The sequence below is a fragment of the Typopeltis vanoorti genome, chromosome 11 (assembly GCF_054136105.1).
Source record: "Typopeltis vanoorti isolate ZY-2024b chromosome 11, IOZ_Tvanoo_1.0, whole genome shotgun sequence".
Taxonomy (NCBI): domain Eukaryota; kingdom Metazoa; phylum Arthropoda; class Arachnida; order Uropygi; family Thelyphonidae; genus Typopeltis; species Typopeltis vanoorti.
The window spans coordinates 70,128,645-70,146,683 of record NC_143559.1 but is presented as its reverse complement, the minus strand read 5'-3'; the positions used below and the strand labels follow the sequence as shown (position 1 = coordinate 70,146,683).

The following is an 18,039-nucleotide window of genomic DNA, read 5'->3' as shown; positions in this document are numbered from 1 at the left end:
GTGGTACGGGTATTAGGACACTTGTATGCACATTTTTTTTTTAAAAATTTTATTGGTAAAAATAAAATTAAATATTTAGGAATGAATAACTCATCCTCAATGCTGCAAAATATAAATAGCTAGCTTGAAACAAAGTAGGAACTTGTAACAATGGGCTAATTGTTCAATTAGCCCATTGTTACAAGTTCCTACTTGTAACAATGGGCTAATTGTTCAATGTAAGAGCTATAAGACAGAGGGTTAGCATAGTTTTTCGAGAAAATGTCCGAGTTATTCATTCTTTTTGAAATATTTTATCTTCAAGTTTAACAGTAAATAGTTGTTTTATTGTTCCTAAGTGTATACTTATACCACATATGAACCATAGTATCCCTAAAAATGCTTTTAAAATGGTATTCTCAAATCTCGTTTATAATCGTATACGTGGTAGGGGAGGGGGATCCATCCACATATTATAATGACAATTCCGTTACAACTCGACACCACGTGGACACCTGTCTGTCTCTGGACAGACAGGAGTCCAGGTGTTTCCTAATCCTCTTAGCATTTGACTAATTTATGAAGGTAATCGCTTCGATTTTCTAGAATTTCGAGTTTACTGTCATTTTTAATCCTATTATTATATGAAATTAATACCGTAGATATTCGGTCATCTCTCCTTCATTTTTTACTACTACATACCCTCGCATTCCTTTATATTATGCATTTTTAATTCCGTTATTGAAAGAACAAGAAAATTAAATTTTATATAAGCAGGAATTGCCTAGTTAAGCAGTGGCTTAAAAAATCGATTTTGGTTTCTTTGCACTCTTTATACGGTAGTAATACTGTACATGTTTGCTAATAAAATTAAAGTAATCAGTTTATAAAGCTATGTATTGTATTACTATTTGTAATATTAATTTTATATGGTTCATGCATCTTAAGCTTATAAACATTCTAAAAATGGTATAAAGTTTTTAAATACATTTAAGAAGAATCGCCTACGAAACGATTCTACAATGTATCTCTTACAGGAATATCATAATTACATTGATGTCAGTCAGTTTAATTATCACCCAAACCATTTCAGAATTCACCATGCCTGGAGTTACTACGAGAAAGCAAACTTGTTGATCTGTATGCGCTTGTGTGCACTCACTATTTAAGATCATTTATACAAGAAAATGGTACAGCTGTGAAGGATTAAAAAGAGCAGATACAGAACAAGAAAGGAAAGCTTCTTCAGTGATACAAAACTGAAAAAGGATAGGAACCTCTCTCTTTATTGCTATATATATAGCAATAATAAGATTAAATTCAGAGCTTAATACTGAGATGAACTTTTGGAGATGTGCACAAAAAACAAGAATGGATGTAACAAACGAAGAAATTAAAATAACTACAAATGTAGAGGAAGATATGTGGGAGTACGGAAGAAAATACTTAAGAATGATATATTGACACCTGAATAGGATAAATGATAAACGATGGCTAAAAAATCTTCAAGTAGGAACGAATTCAACGAAGAGGAGGACAATATCCTCCAATATTGTCCTCCTAGGACAATCTGGAAAGACGGAAACAATACGAAAGATGGATCCACAGGAATAAGATTGGAGGGACATGAGACAGAGAGCCTGTAGATTCAATAATTCCAGAGCAGGGAAAAACGTGGTAAAGTTTACATATAGTTGAGTTCATCTATCTCAGAAATTGCTTTGTGCCATACATGTGCTTCCTATATCATGATTGATTTTAATTAGCACCATCTCCTTCAGATATTTTACTTAGGTCTGTGACAAATCTGGCGTCAAAATGAAATTAAGAAGTCTGCATGAGCTTTGATAATAGTTTGTTACATTCGTTTCCATTAACTGAATTTAAAGAATAATTAATGAACTGGAGATTATTGTAACAAACTAGCTGCATGAATTAGCCTCATCGCATCTGTTGATGTGAATGGTCATCAAATACTGATATATATATATATATATATGTATATATATATATATATATATATATATATATATATATATATATATCTTCAAATGGTAAATATTTAATCTGTGAAGATACATATCAGGATACTTAAATATTTAAGTACAAGATAGTATGACAGTAATATTAAAAGTTCTTAGAAGACAACTTTCTTATATTTTTTTTCTTCTAAGACACTTCTAATTGCATCAATTCATCTACTCCACAACTTCTCCTATCAACAATAACATAATAAATAAGACATTTGTCGTTTCATGCTGAAATAGTGTTTAACAATACTATTCCATTACTATCGAATTATGTATATTTGGATATTCACGTGATTAAAAAAGATTTTTATTATAAACACTTATGTATTTATTATAAGTACTGCGGAAACTATTGGCAAAAATGGTAAACCATATAAATAATAAACACGATTCGTATTAATTAACAGTGAATTCAAATGATCATTTCGATGTTAATAATTCGTTATTTGAAAGTGCCGATTTAATTGTGAACTTCCGTTGTCCGAATGCGAAACTTAACATCCAGTAGGAGACGAGTTGAAGAAAAGAAACGAGACCTTTCAATCATGGCTGTAACCAATCAGGAAACGACTAAGGACAAGTTAATTTTCTCGGCTAGTGCCCTTAACCGAGGAAATCAACTTAGCGCAGATGCGACCCCGTTGCAAATAAACCACCCATTTAGTGATTGCTGGAATAAGTGATTAACTATGCATGTGGGCATGACTGATCAGTGGTGAGTTGTATAGTCTGATGTTGATGCTTTTCATGATGGGAAAGGCCAAAGTGTGAAGACGAAAAGTTGAACTTATCATATACTGTCATTTACAGTTCAGTGTAGATACCAGAGTATACAATTTGAAGTGTTTTCTGCTGAAGACGGTGTGCTGTGGACTCCTTGAAGGCGGTGTGATCACCAAGTTACTGCCTATTATTCTCAGATAGTGTTAAAAGAATTAGAAGAAGAGTACAACTGTGTCTTAACACATTTTCCAGATTTCAATACTTTGAAGGGGGGGAAAGGATCTTCACTCACCATTCTAGTTGTATGCTTGTCAGGGGCGCGCCGGCCATATGTGCAATGTGTGCGACGCACACAGGCGCCAGGATAGTAAAGGCGCTAAAGAGGAGGAAATACTTAAAAAAAAACTTTTTTTTTTTTTAAATGATTTTTTATTGGAGGGGGGGGGGGATAGGGGCGCCAACTAAAGTTTTGCTCACAGGCGCCGGACACTACTGGCGCGCCCCTGATGCTTGTGCAATATTGTTACAGGGTATCTTTAGAGAACCTTCATGCCAAACATGAATGTTTATTGCTCATCCTCATGGTATGGGAACATATTTAAATGTTTTTCTTTTTACTTTATAAATTACGGTCTCAAAATGTTAAAATTAAAAGCAGTCAAAATGTTTATTATGAGATTGGTCTTTGAGGTCCGAAGAAAGCATCCAAGAGTTAAAAACAAACAACCGTGAAGTTAAATTAGGCTGCGTGATCACATGCTCGTGATACCGCAGCGAATTAAGCGAATTAACCAAACAAAACTAGCATTAATACCATCTCCTCATTATTTATATATATTTTACTACACAACTAAAAGTAATTCGCTCATGCATGGAGCATTGTATAATTGCATGAAATAGAGGTCATATTTCCTTTCGCTTGAATGGTAACCTATATTAATTGGCCACGATTTGCACAGTCGAATACATCCTCTGACGCACATTCTACACTTCTTTCTATTAGTGATTCATATATTAAAATTTTAAATGAACTTCTATATAGGCTCGAATTGGATTTGGGCGTGTCAGATATAGCGAATATTAATCATTGTTTTCCGTTTGAAAACTGAGAAATTATAATGCTTTGCTCCCCCCCGCCCCCCGATGATTTCTTTAATGTCAAATATGTAAAGAAATATCTACTGCATTTAAATGTTTCATTAATAAACTATTAAAATGAAAACAACACCTAAATATTGTTTCTTTCCGATTCTGTGTTTTACTATGAAAAGTATTATGTTCGAATATGTTATAGCTAGGCATACACATCAGATGTTTATTAAGAAAAAAAACCCAACATAATAATTCTCTCTCTCTCACTCACTCACACACTTGTAAATATAGTTCAGTTTTTCAAATTTTAATGCTGCAAAACTGTGCAATCTGATTTTCAAAACTGAAGCCTAAATCTTTCCTAGGAATAAAAAGGTGTTAGATCTATTTTATATATCCAGTTTTTTGAATCAGAACGCTTCCAACATTTTTATGTAGGATTGCCAGTTTTGAACTGAACACTATTTATTTTTTTTTTAGTTATAAGAGCTTTATTATCCTCCTATGTTTGTTACTTTATTTGCATAGTTTGTTTTGGTTTTCATTTATAGTTATCGAGTTTTATAAACTTTGCAACAATTTGCTCTCTAATAGTATAATGATAATTATTCTTGTATTCGCAGGTTTCGTAATTTATCCGATATTTCGCTTGCTGGTTCGTATCATTATTTCAAGTTCATTACTGGAATCGGACCTCCCCCATCCAAAGTACTTTCTTGTGATCTTTGTCTTCACGTTGACAGCTAAAATTTAAGTTTTCTATATGAATGAAAGTTACTTTGTATAGAAACAGGATTTATCTGTTCAATTAGTTAATTACTTTAAAACGAAAACGGTGAGTGTATGCATACCGTTCTTTGAGTGCTATCAGCCTGCTTATTCCTAATTGAATTTGATGTCACAATAGTACCCTTCAAATTTTCTTTGTGTAGTTGGCGCGTTGAACATCTCCTTACCTCTTAAAGAAATATCTCTTATTAAGTGGAAAAAATTACTCTAAATTTATTAAAAGTATGTCAGTGTTCTGATTCACTTCTAGTGTCCAATTTCTGTTTGAAACGAAGCTAGTTTTATGAATAATCATAGTGGCTAGATGATGATAATAAATAGTGTGCACTAAAAAAAGTTCAAACAAATTCGAAATATAAGTTGCATATTTCGAATAAAGTTTCATCATATCTTAATATATTCGAAGCATTTGAAATTTGGGCGTTGTCAAACCATGGAACTATAAAAATACGAGTGATACCCCCACCGTAATATATTTTCGGTCAGTTATTTTTATGGAAACCACCTGTCCATCTTGTTTTCAGGTTGCGTTGTTTTTAAAGATTTCTCCAATGTGATGCCAGAGGTTGCAACCTCCGAAATCCTAATATCCGTTATTACCCAATGTTGAGAATCAGCTAATTTATTGCATTTAAAAATAAGCAGTATTTCCGCTACCAGGAATAATGATCCTTAATCCTGGAAATTGATTTGATGGGTTGAGTGCATGTAATCAGTTTTCTAATTAGACCGAAACCATTCGGAAATTGGTTACATCCCATTTATTGCAAAACACTTGTGGTAGAATGTGCTATTAAGTAGACTGAAAAGCAACTTGATTTTATTGCTTTTCAAGCATTACTCTTAAAAAGAATGCTCACCCAATCGCTGATCTTGGTACAACCAATGAGACGACTGAGATAGTACTTAAAGTAAAATCGGGAAAATATTTATATTTCCTGGTCTGTTTGTACAACAATTTTAAACAGTAGGTTTAAGAGATTTCCTCGCTCACTCACGCGCGCGCATATACACACGTTTCAGGCATACCTGCAGTTCCACAGTGTTTGTTTACAGTTGGATATTTAATACTGCCCGTTTTTGGATGCAGTCACTCTCCATGGTAAGATTTTTTTTCCTTCTCGTTCCTAGATTCTTTTGCTATATTATTATATTTTAATACGTCGTAAAAATCGATCTGCGTTTATGACAGATTTTTGCGCTTTTCAAAAATAAATTTATTTTGACTATAACGCGCATTTTAATATATAAACGACAGCTGTGCTTCAATCAGTTTTGAATTCTGCAGAGTACCTGCAGAGTATCTGCAGAATTCAAAACTGATTGCTTTTAATAAAAATATTCTCTCGTTTTACATTTTTCATTGCTTGGCGTTTTATACTGCATAAAGATCGAGAATGTTAAAGATAAAAACGGGAGCAATAACTGACATCGATCTTATCGAGCCTTCAAAATAAACATTTACTGTAATCAAATACTATATTCGGCATGAAACTCTCGAGTTTCTTATTTGGCTATGAAACAATATGGGATGTAATATCCCTTAACTTAAATAAGTTCATGTCGCCGAATTGAAGCCTTTGGCTCTTCATATAATTAATAATTTATTAGGACACCTTCTTGGCTATTCTCATAGTAGGGTATGTACTTTCTGTTTGCTACAAACTTGGTATTACTAGGTCTACCTACTCACTGATGAGACCCCAATGAGGGTGGAAACCGGTGCGGGGCGGATCTGGCTTTGAGAGGCTTCGCATGGAGGTAGGTTTTTGCCTGTCTCTGAGTGGAGCCACCGCTGAGATTAGGGCTCTGCTTGGTGGTGAGGTGAGCCTGCCACTGGGTAGAGCCAATGCTGAGAAGTTCTCGGTGATAGGGTGAGCCTGTCATTGAGTGGAACAATACTGAGTTGGGAGATCTTTCGGGATCGTCTTATTTTTAGAGCCCGCTTCACCTATACATAAGTTTGAAACCGGTCTGGGTAGTGACCTTCTCTCATAATGTAGAACAGTAATACAGCTCCTAGGAGCTGGCTTTCACATTATGGGTAAATACCAAGAATAGTGATCGGAGCTTGCTCCACCCTTACTCTGAGTTGCCTCAGTGTAGCACTACCAAATGGGTCAAATGTTGCACTATCCAGGTATTTGCTTACGCTTGGACTCGCCGAACTTTATATAGTTTCTATACTCGGCATGAAACTCTTGAGTTTCTTATTCGGCTATGAAACAATATGGGATGTAATATCCCTTAACTTAAATACATTTTTTTTATTAGTTTTAGCACATCAGAAAAATACACAAATTTTTATATCAAGTATACTATGTTTTAATGTCAGATATAATAAGTATTCATAGGTCACGACAAAGAGTGTAGTATAACTTGCTGTAGTCAGTCGAGGCTATTGCTGGCAGTGATCAAGTGCTCCAGGTAATGCCAGTTTGATTTCCGGCTGAAGAGGATTACGGCTAAAGAATGGCTTATTTCTTCAAGGAGAAAACGTCTTCACGGGTCACGAGTATTGTAAGATGTTAATGCACTTAAAGAAGCTTTTTTTTTTTTTTTCAGTCGCGAAATTGAGAGGATGATAACATTTTCTTAGGGCTAAAATTTACCAATTTCAACATCATAGGTAGATGTTATACGTATGATAACATCGATTACATAAGTTATATATTATAAATAGTACATTAGATAACTAAAGAACATCGATATTTACATTCGTTTAAAAATTTTAACAGTCATCTGAATAAGCCAGTCGTTGATCTTCATTTAGCGCATCGAACAAATTTCTTGTCCGAAGTTAAAGATTTTGTGAAATTTGGCACCCAAGTTCCCCACTAATTAGCCATTACTTCGTCAAATTCTTTTACTTCTAGAAACTTGCCCTTGAAATTTTGTAGTGCCTTTGTATCTTCGGTTTCGCTGCAAATAAGTTTAAATCAACGAAATGAAAGACAGTCAACGCTAGATTAGTTGTCTCCAATATTTTGAATTGACTCACAGTATGCATTTTTATTTTTCCTTGGATCAAATACCTTTACTGTATGGTTGGACGACTGGAGACCCCTACAATCTCTAGGCCTATCAGTACGCTCCTCAGGATATCAACTTCTACAAACTGACTCTTTGAAGCCCCCCACCCTACCCTAAACATTATTTCTTGTCGTTTATCTGTTAACCAATTTCTTACTCATCTCACTAGGCGATCATCAGTACCTGTGTGGTATATTTTAATCAGTAGGTTCTTATTTGGAAAGCTATCAAAAGTTTTGCTAGAATGGAAATGAATTACATCGTAACCATTACTTTGGTCTGTTTTCCTCTTGTCTTCATAAAAAGTCGAAAGCATGCTGTGCTTTGCAAGTGAACCATATTAAGGAAATCATGGATAGGATTCTTAATTATTCGATTACTTTGTTTATAACATTAATAAGACTCGCTTGTTTTATAATTCTCCATTTTATGTGATGAATTTCCCTCGTAGATTGGAATAACTTAACAAATTTCCACTCGGAAGATATTCTACGTCCAACATTGTCACTTGCAGCAAATCGATTTAGGATACCAGTTTTCCTCCTCCTGTATTACTTCATCACTAGCCAATTTTCGCACACACACTTAAAATGGTTATTAAATTCTTCATGTACAACTGAAATCAATCAGTATTATTCCAGAAGGAATATTATACTTCACTATCCCTCTTTACATGCCTATAAAAGCCTTTTCGGGGTAGGTTAAATCAGCCTTTTATTAACAATTTAGTAATATTAGTTGTATTAGATTAAGCGCTTCCCAAACTGTGGGCCGCAGCCTCCTTGGGGGCTGTAGGTTTTATATTACGATTTATTTTGAGGGGGCAGTGAAATATTTTAATTTTTCCAAAAGGGGGCCCTGACATCCAGAAGTTTGAGAAGTACTGTATTAGATGACTGTTCATTGACCGTATTTTATTTTATTTTTTTTAAAGAAAACCTGCAGCCTTTATATGAGCTAATTCACTTTCATTAAAAAAAAAAAAACCTTATATAAGATTCCTTATGTTATGGTCTTCTCCAATCAATTGCATGATCTTCAAGATGCACTATGGAGGTGCTTATATCATAAATTAGTAAGGAGCCTTTATTATAGAAATATTTCCTAAAGCAAGAGGTTAATTATAATCTGTTTCCGATGAGTTATCACAACTGCTATCTCTAGCCACGCTGCAGCATTGATGATGAAGCTGATATCAGTCAAGATGCATAACAAACGAATTTTGGATTACGACGTAACAATTAAGGCCATGAGGGTTTAATCTCCGTAGATTAGACTATTTTGTGTGTACGCTGAGAGAGAGAAGATCGAAAAGAGTACTCACTGGTACACTTCAGAAAGAAAAACATTGAAGAATTGTAGTCACTGGTGAGTTGGACTATCTCTAGCGATAAAAACTATCATCATCATCCAATCGAGAATATGGCCGAGGTTGATTCAGATGGCTCGCCCAACAATACAAATTGATTGGAATTTATGTCAGTTTCTGTAAGATCTCATCCTAATGCCATTCCCCAATGTCATATACATATGGATTCTATTCTCAGTGGTTATGGAACCTTGGCTATTTCAAATATAGCTTGACTCGAACAATCCTAATTATTTATTGGGAAAAATTACATCATACAGTTCAGTTTAAACGTTTCTGTCTTATTCGTTCACCTATGAAAGTGTCCTTTCTCTCATGAATGGTTTTGAACCTATTTATAATGTGCTGACTTGAGGGTCAGATAATTTAGGTTTCCTTTCTTAGAGATCAAATCATGGTGATTTTTCAACCATCTTTGAGCAATTAAACAGGGTATCGTGAGATGAAACATCATCTACCCTAAACACATTTCGCATTCATTTAGTGCAATTGACCCGATATCCTGTTGGTTGAGGAGTGGAGATGCTGTTCATTCGACCGATATTATTATTACATGACACCTCCATGGGGTCCAAAGACTCATCGAGGCAGGGCACCTACTCCACAACTCTCCGTCTCCACCACTTAATCCAACTACAACGAACCGTTCTACTTTCATCATCTACACTAACGCCGACCACCACCACTAGTATTTTCACAGACACTCACAAACATTCATGGCTGGATTCGAACCCGCAGCCTTTTGGCTGGAGAGTGGATATGCTAACCGCTCGGCCAACCAGGCCTGGCGGTTAGCGTATATTGACTGGCAAATAGTAACCTTAAGAAGTACTACTGTAATTTAACACGTCTTGTAACTTCAAGAAATTTTCCAAAGTTGGTCATCTCTTGTATCCTCCTTGTCTCATATCATTCATCACCCCCCCCCACCTTGTAACTCCTTTTACATCACGTTTATTTTTCATGTAACACGAAATATGGAAATTGGTTGCCTGACATCGTACAATCGTCATAGTAGATTTATCGGTCAGAGAAATTTTCATCTTTATTCATATTTACAGGTGAAAGTTATCTAGATGAGCCAATAGTTATCTTTTATTTTTAAATGTTACTTAAACGTTATGAGAAAGTATAGAATTCGATCAGCTAGTCACTAACGATTCTAAAATCCAGAAAACTGATGTTAGAAATTTTCTACTTTCGGTATGTGTTTTCATGATAGAAATTTCATATTGTTGATTTTGTCACGAATGAATTGTGCTTAGTCGGGGAACAAAATTAGTGATATTTTTATTCCGTGTGATGATACAGCGTTCCCCCTTTTTACGGGAGTTCACGGTACCATCTAGTCCCCCCAAATTTTATTCCGGGTTCCGGAACCGGCATAGGCTGACGAATCAGACCTATGGCTAGGTCAGTATTCCTGACTGTAATCCGTGTGTGTCCTCGGACAGGTTTGCCTGCTTGCGGGATGAAAAACACCAGATAAACTGGTGGAAAAAATCCTGCTACGCCACGCCCAAGACCGGCTAACTTGGCTATGGCTGAGGAAGATCCTTGAGCTCCTCACGTCGTTGACGGGAATCGAACCTAGGACACTCCTTCCCCAGGCATATGGTTGCAAAGCGCATAGCCACTAGGCTAACCGCGCGGACAAAATTAGTGATGCAAAGGAGGGAGAGGCATCGAACCAACGATAGAATTCCAACCGCTTATCCGTGTCATCAAGTTCCAGATGGTGAATTGAATGAAAAATCATCCAAAATGGATTCCTGTGCTATTTAAATAGGTTTTTCCCCCCTGTCATCCATGCTGTCTTACATTCAGCTGTCAGTACATTCGAAAATGAGGCTCTCACTCATTCACAACTGTCGGTAAGCATTATTGAACTTCAGTGCATCTGCGGTTTCTTGTCGCAGAAATTGTCTGTGACAATTTCCACAACGAATGATTTTGTAATAGCGATCCATGGATAGCCATTACAATGAGGGAAGCTTTTGACAGTCTTAGAAGCTTCGTGAAGCTAGTTTTGAGCTGAAGGTTCGTACAGCTGTATGACTGGTGCTGAAGAAACGTTTATATCTGAAGCCCTATAGGTCCTTTAACTCTAAGTGGCAATGACAAAGTTTTTTTTTTTTTTTTTTTGCATACTTCGAAATCTTGAGATTTGTGTAGTGGGGAGCACAACGCGACATCTGCTTTTTGATTGGAAAGACTTTCTGAATATTTCGCCTAGGCGCGAGGGACCTTTCATGAAAGTTTTTTCAATTGAAGGTGGACTAGCCGGTCTCATACAGAGACGAAAAGGGGCATTCTTTCTGCCAATCAGGCAGACTTGCTGGGGAACAGACGCTCACTCAATTAGATGAGTCTTAGAACTTTATTTTCCAGTGTAGGCTAGCGGATAAACTACTTTCAAAACTACAATATGATTGCCATTTATTGTATTAATATTGGAATAATGGCAAACAGCAGACATGCAGGTTTCGATGACGTTATAACTAAAGGCTTGAAAAGATTGGATAAAAATAAACTATTAATGAAATAAATGTATATTTTTTTCTGCTTTGTAGTAGACCCAGGCAGAAAAGTTTTTTCGGAATCGGGCACTAAATACAATCAGAATGTGCGTGCTTATTACTTCTGTTGGAATTTTGTGTGACTGTATCAATGGTGCAGCTAATTGTTTTAGTTGTTTCTTTAGGTAGTAGGTTAAAAAAGCACATACCAAGCGACATTTTTCTCATAGATTAAATCTTGATTGGAAATTTACGAACAGAATTTTTCCTACATTAGTCGTGTTATTGCAGCACGCTACCAGTGGCCTTCGCTTCAAGCCTCAATTATGTCAAGTCGGTTACTGAAACTTTTCTACCAAATTTAGCTTCCATTACTTTACAGCCAACGGTTGTTTTGTTCTCTGACTGGGCTGACCTCTGCTTCAGGTAGTCTGTCAAGGTTATGTATAATTGTAATAACCTAGACACACGCACGTGTACCTAACGGTTCCAGGCATAACTACAGGAATATAAATGTACTTTTTTTCTTTCTTTTTTTTTTTTTTTAAAGCCGCTTCTGAATAGCTAATTAATAGCCCAATAGCATTGTAATCATCAGAGTATATTGACATATTTTGAGAATAAAATAGCTTCAGCATTTCGCAGTGGATTCTCCGATGCTTTTAAAAACTATAGTTCTTCAAATTTGTGGTATCCGTTTATGTGTATATGCATTATTGTACCGTGAAAGAGTTAAGTGAACTGCATCAGGTGATGTTGTAAACCAAATATATAATATGATTTTGAATCTTCCGGTTATAAAATACACGAATCGAGCAATTCCCCCCCCCCCCAAAGTCCCCTTTGGTGGTTTATTTTCATTTTCGTCCGAGATATTAATAACCTAACGTCAAGATACCTAACGACGCTATCACTTATTTTCATTCTATCGGCAATACATTTTTGCCGATAGAATTAAAAAAATTTTTTTAAAAATTATTAATTTTTTTTATATATATCGTTGCATAGTTTATAGAGAATAAATTTGAGCAAACGTTAATTTTCTAATCTATTCCTTATTCTGTTAATATTTTAACAGAACTGTTCTTCAAGGTGATTTAGATGCTATTAACGCTAAACTTTTGGAACACGTTTATTATTATTATTATTAGCACATCTATATTTAAGGATTCCCTTACTTCTCAAATCTCTAATAAGTACTAAGATTATGCCAAATTAAATAAAAGCCTGTTAGAAAAGTCATCAGGTTTTTCTGGTGTTCTGCTCTTCTTCTTAGATGTTTTACGTTATTATTTCTCCAAACTACTTGCGTTTTAAACTGAAGATTTTGCATGTTTATTTTTTTCCGAATTTTGAAAATGTAAGCTGCCACCAATTTTCTTCCCCCCCCCCCCAAATCTCGCACACGAGGTAGAAGAACCTGTATTGTATTAGTGCCGTGTGTGAAGTGAAATGAAGGCCAGGATTGGGAAAGAGGGAACCCTATTAGCAATTTTTCTTAAGTTGAAGGTTGTAGTCGTTTGGAACACTTCGTAAGGAAGGCTATTCCAGAGAATGATGAATAGGAAAAGCAATTTCTGAGCATTTGCATTTGAACTGTAAAAGGATATTGGGTAGCTCTCTCGTGTTTTAACAGACTATTGGAAAACGGAGGAATGTTAATGTCAATTCGGTGGAGCATTGTCCATGACAATGTATCAGTAGGAATGCGAACGGAAAACAGTCTATTCCTGTGGTAGTGGTTGAAGTGAGAGATGGACCATCTGTGCCGAATCGTCCTCCTAGACAGCACCAGAAATTTTAGGGAAGATTTTTGCATACCATTATCCCAAACATGTACACAGTATTCCAAGTTTGGGCAGATTTGGGATTTTCACAAACTGAGTAGCTGGATGGATTAAAATCGGAGCGTCTTGTGAGCAGAGATGTCTAGTTTTTTTTTTTTTTTTTTAAGAGGCCAAGGAAAATGTTAATGTAATGTGTTTATGCCACAAAGGTTGGAGGTAAATGGCAGTCAGTCCATGGAGAAAGATGTAATCCTGGTGCTGTATTACGGAAAGTAATAAAAAAAAAGTGATATGGTATGGAGATAAGTGTTTAAGACGCTAGTTGTAGATCTTGAAGCTTGGGATGTTTGCGCGGTACAGGATTTGCGAATGAGTATGAGTAATTGTCATTAGCAAAACTTTGCAGATAGGATTTTTTGGTCAACGAGAGGTCATTTACGTAAGGAGAAAGATACATATGATAGAACTGAGGCATTGGTGGAGAGGCTCGAAGAGAGAAAGCCACCCGCCAATGATATGCAAAGACTAGAGGGTAAACTAGCCTTCCAATTACAGAGAGTGGACGATTGACTAAAGGATGGTAATTTATTAAGCAGACTTCGATAGCAGACACGATCAAATGTTTTGGAAATCTCGAGAGCTTTAGCACGTTCTACAGACCTTTCCTTGGCACATATCTAGTGATGAGTGACGCAGACTGAGAGATCTGCTGTGGATCACGAATGGTGGAAGATATCACTGATATCATTTTACCGGAGACATGATATACTGTTTCTAGTATGGTAGATGATTTGCCTTGTCATCTGTGCAGGAGTTGGAGGAGAAGTGATGCGTGGGGGGATCAGCGTTATATTTAGGTACTGTAACAGTGCTGTCATCATAATGAGAGAGAGAGAGAGAGAGAGAGAGAAGTGGAAATAGAAGTTTCATCCGATTGCCTTTGTAAAGAAGGCACGACTGCCATTTTGACAGGAAGTGAGTTTTCTTCTGTTGACTGTTTTTCAAATATTTGAATTTGATTGGTTGTTTTGCATTTGTTGTGTGCTTCAGTGTAAGATGAGCATGAAGCTGAAGTTCTTGTTGCAAGCTACCTGCGGTATGCTGAATATTATTATTATTTTTCTTTGGTACACCTTTTGTTAAAGCATGGCTTGGAAAGTGGGTGGAAATTTTGGATGGAGTGTAGAAGCCTTAATAATTTTTAACCCACTCAGAGCAAGTGTTTGGATCAGAAATGGGGAAGCAATAGTCGGATCAGGGAAAATTTAGAAGTCGGTCACTTTGCAGCTTGGCGTGCCAAAGGACACGAGGTTATGAGTGATTGGTTGGGGAACATTCTATGGGAGAGAAGGCTTGCACAATATTACGGTTTTTATAAGAGAAGTCATCTATACAGTATACTTGGAATGAGAACCGGTAAAGAAAAGATCGAATATTGGAATAGTGAAGAGATCCATTATTCGGGTTGGTAAATGTACGATTTGCGTTAAATCATCACTTATAGCAAATACTTCCGCATCTCTTCAGGTTGGTCGGTGGATTTGGAAAAGAGAAACAAGTGTTGGAATTGTGAACATTCAAGTCGCCCAGTGAGATTTGGGTAACTGGATTGCAAATAATAGATTAGAAATTCAAGAGGTTAGAGTGGGTTTCTGAATTTGGAGATCGGTACAATAGCATAAATGTTACTGAATGGAGAAAGGAAACCTTCATCTAGAGGAGATAAAAAGATAAAGAATTCTAAATTTGGCGAGCGGCATCCGATCTCACAAAGGCACAAATACCGTCCTTGTGGGAACGAAATCCAAAACGGATAAATTGGTAGGCTGTAATTGTGATCGCAGTTTGGGTTTCTGTCATATAATTTCGAGGTCTGTTCAGTATGTTTCTAATGATTATGTACGCCATGTTGGCATTTATATGCCGCAAATATTGGTAGAGCGGATTTGAAAGTGTTTTTTGTGAGAGTAGGGTTTTTTAATGTTATACACAGAAACTTTTTTTTTGTTTTGGTTAGGATATTTTGCTTAATTTGTCATTTTGGTGGAGTTTTTGAGGAATGTTTATTATTATTCGCAGTGATATTATCATTGCTTATTGTACTTTTCATGGCTTGAAGTGAAAGAGTATTGACGTAGTAAGAGGAGGTACCCTTGAATGTGTCGTCCATAAGAGATACGATCACAGGTACGATCTGGCAGAGTATGGGACATCAGGATTATACGCCAGCTGATGGGAGATTCCTAACACATTGCCATCGAATCCGGCTTATTCTGTCCGTCGGCTTACGAAACCGTTTTATTGGTATCCCATTGAAATGGAGGACGTTTTAGGTCCTTAAGTATGTTTAGCACGTTTATGAAATGTATCACTTTGAAAAGAGCGGAGTAAAACAGACACCAAACATGTCATGACCACTTCATGTTTCCAGTAAGCAGGAGCGTCTTTCACTGGATGATGAAGATCAAATAAGAGGATATCTTTTTCAACAGGAATATGTTCCGAATTCGCCAGAACCTCTTTTGTGGAAACAAGCCAAACTAAGAGGAGGAAATCGACATTTGACAGGGAGAAGCTATATATTATGCGTCATCAACTCATTAGTGGCTGACTTGACCTTTGAAATTAAGTCCTGATCATGTGTAGTTTTATTTGGGCTAAATCTCAAGCTAAAGGTAGAAACCAAAGATTGCTATTATGGAACTGTTACATAGCTCGAAACGAAAAAAAAAAAAAAAGTTGCCAACCTTTAGATCAAATATATAATATAACATGTACTGTATATAATCTTTTAATCAATAAAATTTTATTATATTTTATTAATAATATATATATATTCTATATATATATTCTATATTTAACATTATTCAATCGATTAATATTATTATTATATGACACCTCCAGGGAGTCCAAAGACTTATCGAGGGAGAGTGTGCCAACAGTATCGAACGATTGATCCCCTTCCAACTACTAACCATCATATATCATATTAAAAGTTAGTTTTAGCTCTGTATTTGTATTGGACGACAGCTATTTGTCGTTTATTTTACCAGCATTACAAACATAAAAGAATAATAAATAACAATAATTTTTATGTCTGATTTGTAAAGCGTTATTACCGAGATATCTAAGTCTGACAAGTCTGCGCATTATGTCGCTTTCTGTCGGGTTTCTTTTGCAAGGGATATTGAAGTACCAGCAATCTCCCCTCAGTTTGGTGGGATTTCAGCTGGGGGTTTCCTTTCTCAGCCAAATTTATCAGAACGAACTGTTCAATTCAGCTTCCGGTTTTCTTGGAACAAAATGCATTTGGGTATATTTAAGGTCAATTTTTATTCTTCTGCTTTCAGGAAAACTAGAAGTTGAATTAAATACCCTACGTTTTCTACTTAATCGACTAGCACTCTAAAATAATAAATCTTTCCTATTATTATTTTAATACTGGCAACTCCAAGGAGAGGCCCTAAACATCATGTCAAGAACTATTCAGCATTCGCACAGTATCTATCATACTTTGCTTCGAACTCATTCACAGTCATGGCACCCACAACAGACTCTGGCAGCTTATTCCACTCATTCACCACTCTCCAAGTAAAAAACCCAGTTCTAACACCCTTGCTAACTACACTCTTGCTCAGTTTCCATGGATGTCCCCTAATTCTTCCATCACCAGACCTGTTCTGAAAAATTTCCTCTAAATTAATATTGTAAAAATTCCTCAGTAATTTGAATGTCTCAATCATATCACCCCTTTTCCTCCCATCAACCAATTTCTGTAACCCACAAATCTTCGACCTGTTCTCGTAAGGCTTATTCCATAGACCAGCTATCATCTCGCCTCTGGATCCTCTCTACCTGCTCCACATCACCATGGAAACCCTGGCGTCCCGATCCAAGATGAGGTCTTATCAAGGCTCGATAAGAGCCTCTTTATATCAAGGTCTTATAAAGAGGAACAATAACCTGCTTGTCTCTGCTCAAAGTATTCTTCAGTAACCAAGTGATATGATGAGCTGATTTAGCTATTTTTTGCTATGTGTTCCCTAAGCTTCAACTCCCTATCCACTAACACTTCCAAGTCTCTGGCTTCGTCAATTTCCTGGAGTTCCACCAATGTGGTATATTGCTGATAAACTTTTCACCCCAAAATTGCATAACTTTACACTTTGCCACATTAAACTGACATCCATTCCACTCATTCACCACTCTCCAAGTAAAAAAAGCTAGTTCTAACTCCCTTGCTAACCACACTCTTGCTTAGTTTTCTATGGATGGTCCACTAGACCTGTTCTGAAAAATTTTCTCTGAATTAATCTTGTAAATACCCCTCAGTAATTTGAATGTCTCAGTCACATCATCCCTTTTTCGCCTATCAACCAATTTTTGTGATCCACAAATCCTCAACATTTAGGCCTTTTTTTGGAAATCTCTTGCCACCGGTCTCTCCCTTCATCGCAGGAGATGAATGCATGACAGCGTGACCAGATCGATGAATTACTGCAATCAACCGGCGGCAGGCGGCATCCCACGTTCCTAATAACCTAGTCTATTGTTTGCACTATATTGTATTCTGTGGTTGATTTTTCTCTCGAGTTCATGGAGGGGGAAAAAATCGGCTAATTCGGAGCTGCGGGGAAAAAGTCCTGCCTAGGAAAAAGTCTCTAGTCGATGTTCTAGTGCTATTAAAATTACCTTAACTTACGCAGCCAACTTGCTAT

At 36.3% G+C, this 18,039-nt stretch overlaps 1 protein-coding gene across 3 annotated transcripts in view; it reads left to right on the top strand.

The window, feature by feature from the left end:
- LOC150101705 (apoptosis-stimulating of p53 protein 2-like) overlaps nucleotides 1–18,039 on the top strand; it is a 209,309-nt gene that overhangs the window by 14,138 nt on the left and 177,132 nt on the right. For 2 of the 3 annotated variants that reach the window (XM_090400044.1, XM_090400041.1), the window contains exon 1: nucleotides 5,682–5,715. The exons of the other annotated variant lie outside the window; for it this stretch is intronic. In XM_090400044.1, the coding sequence (XP_090256170.1) occupies nucleotides 5,698–5,715 (18 nt within the window). In that variant the 5' untranslated portion in view covers nucleotides 5,682–5,697. Of the gene's footprint in view, nucleotides 1–5,681; nucleotides 5,716–18,039 lie in introns of those variants that run through there. 3 annotated transcript variants of the gene reach the window in all.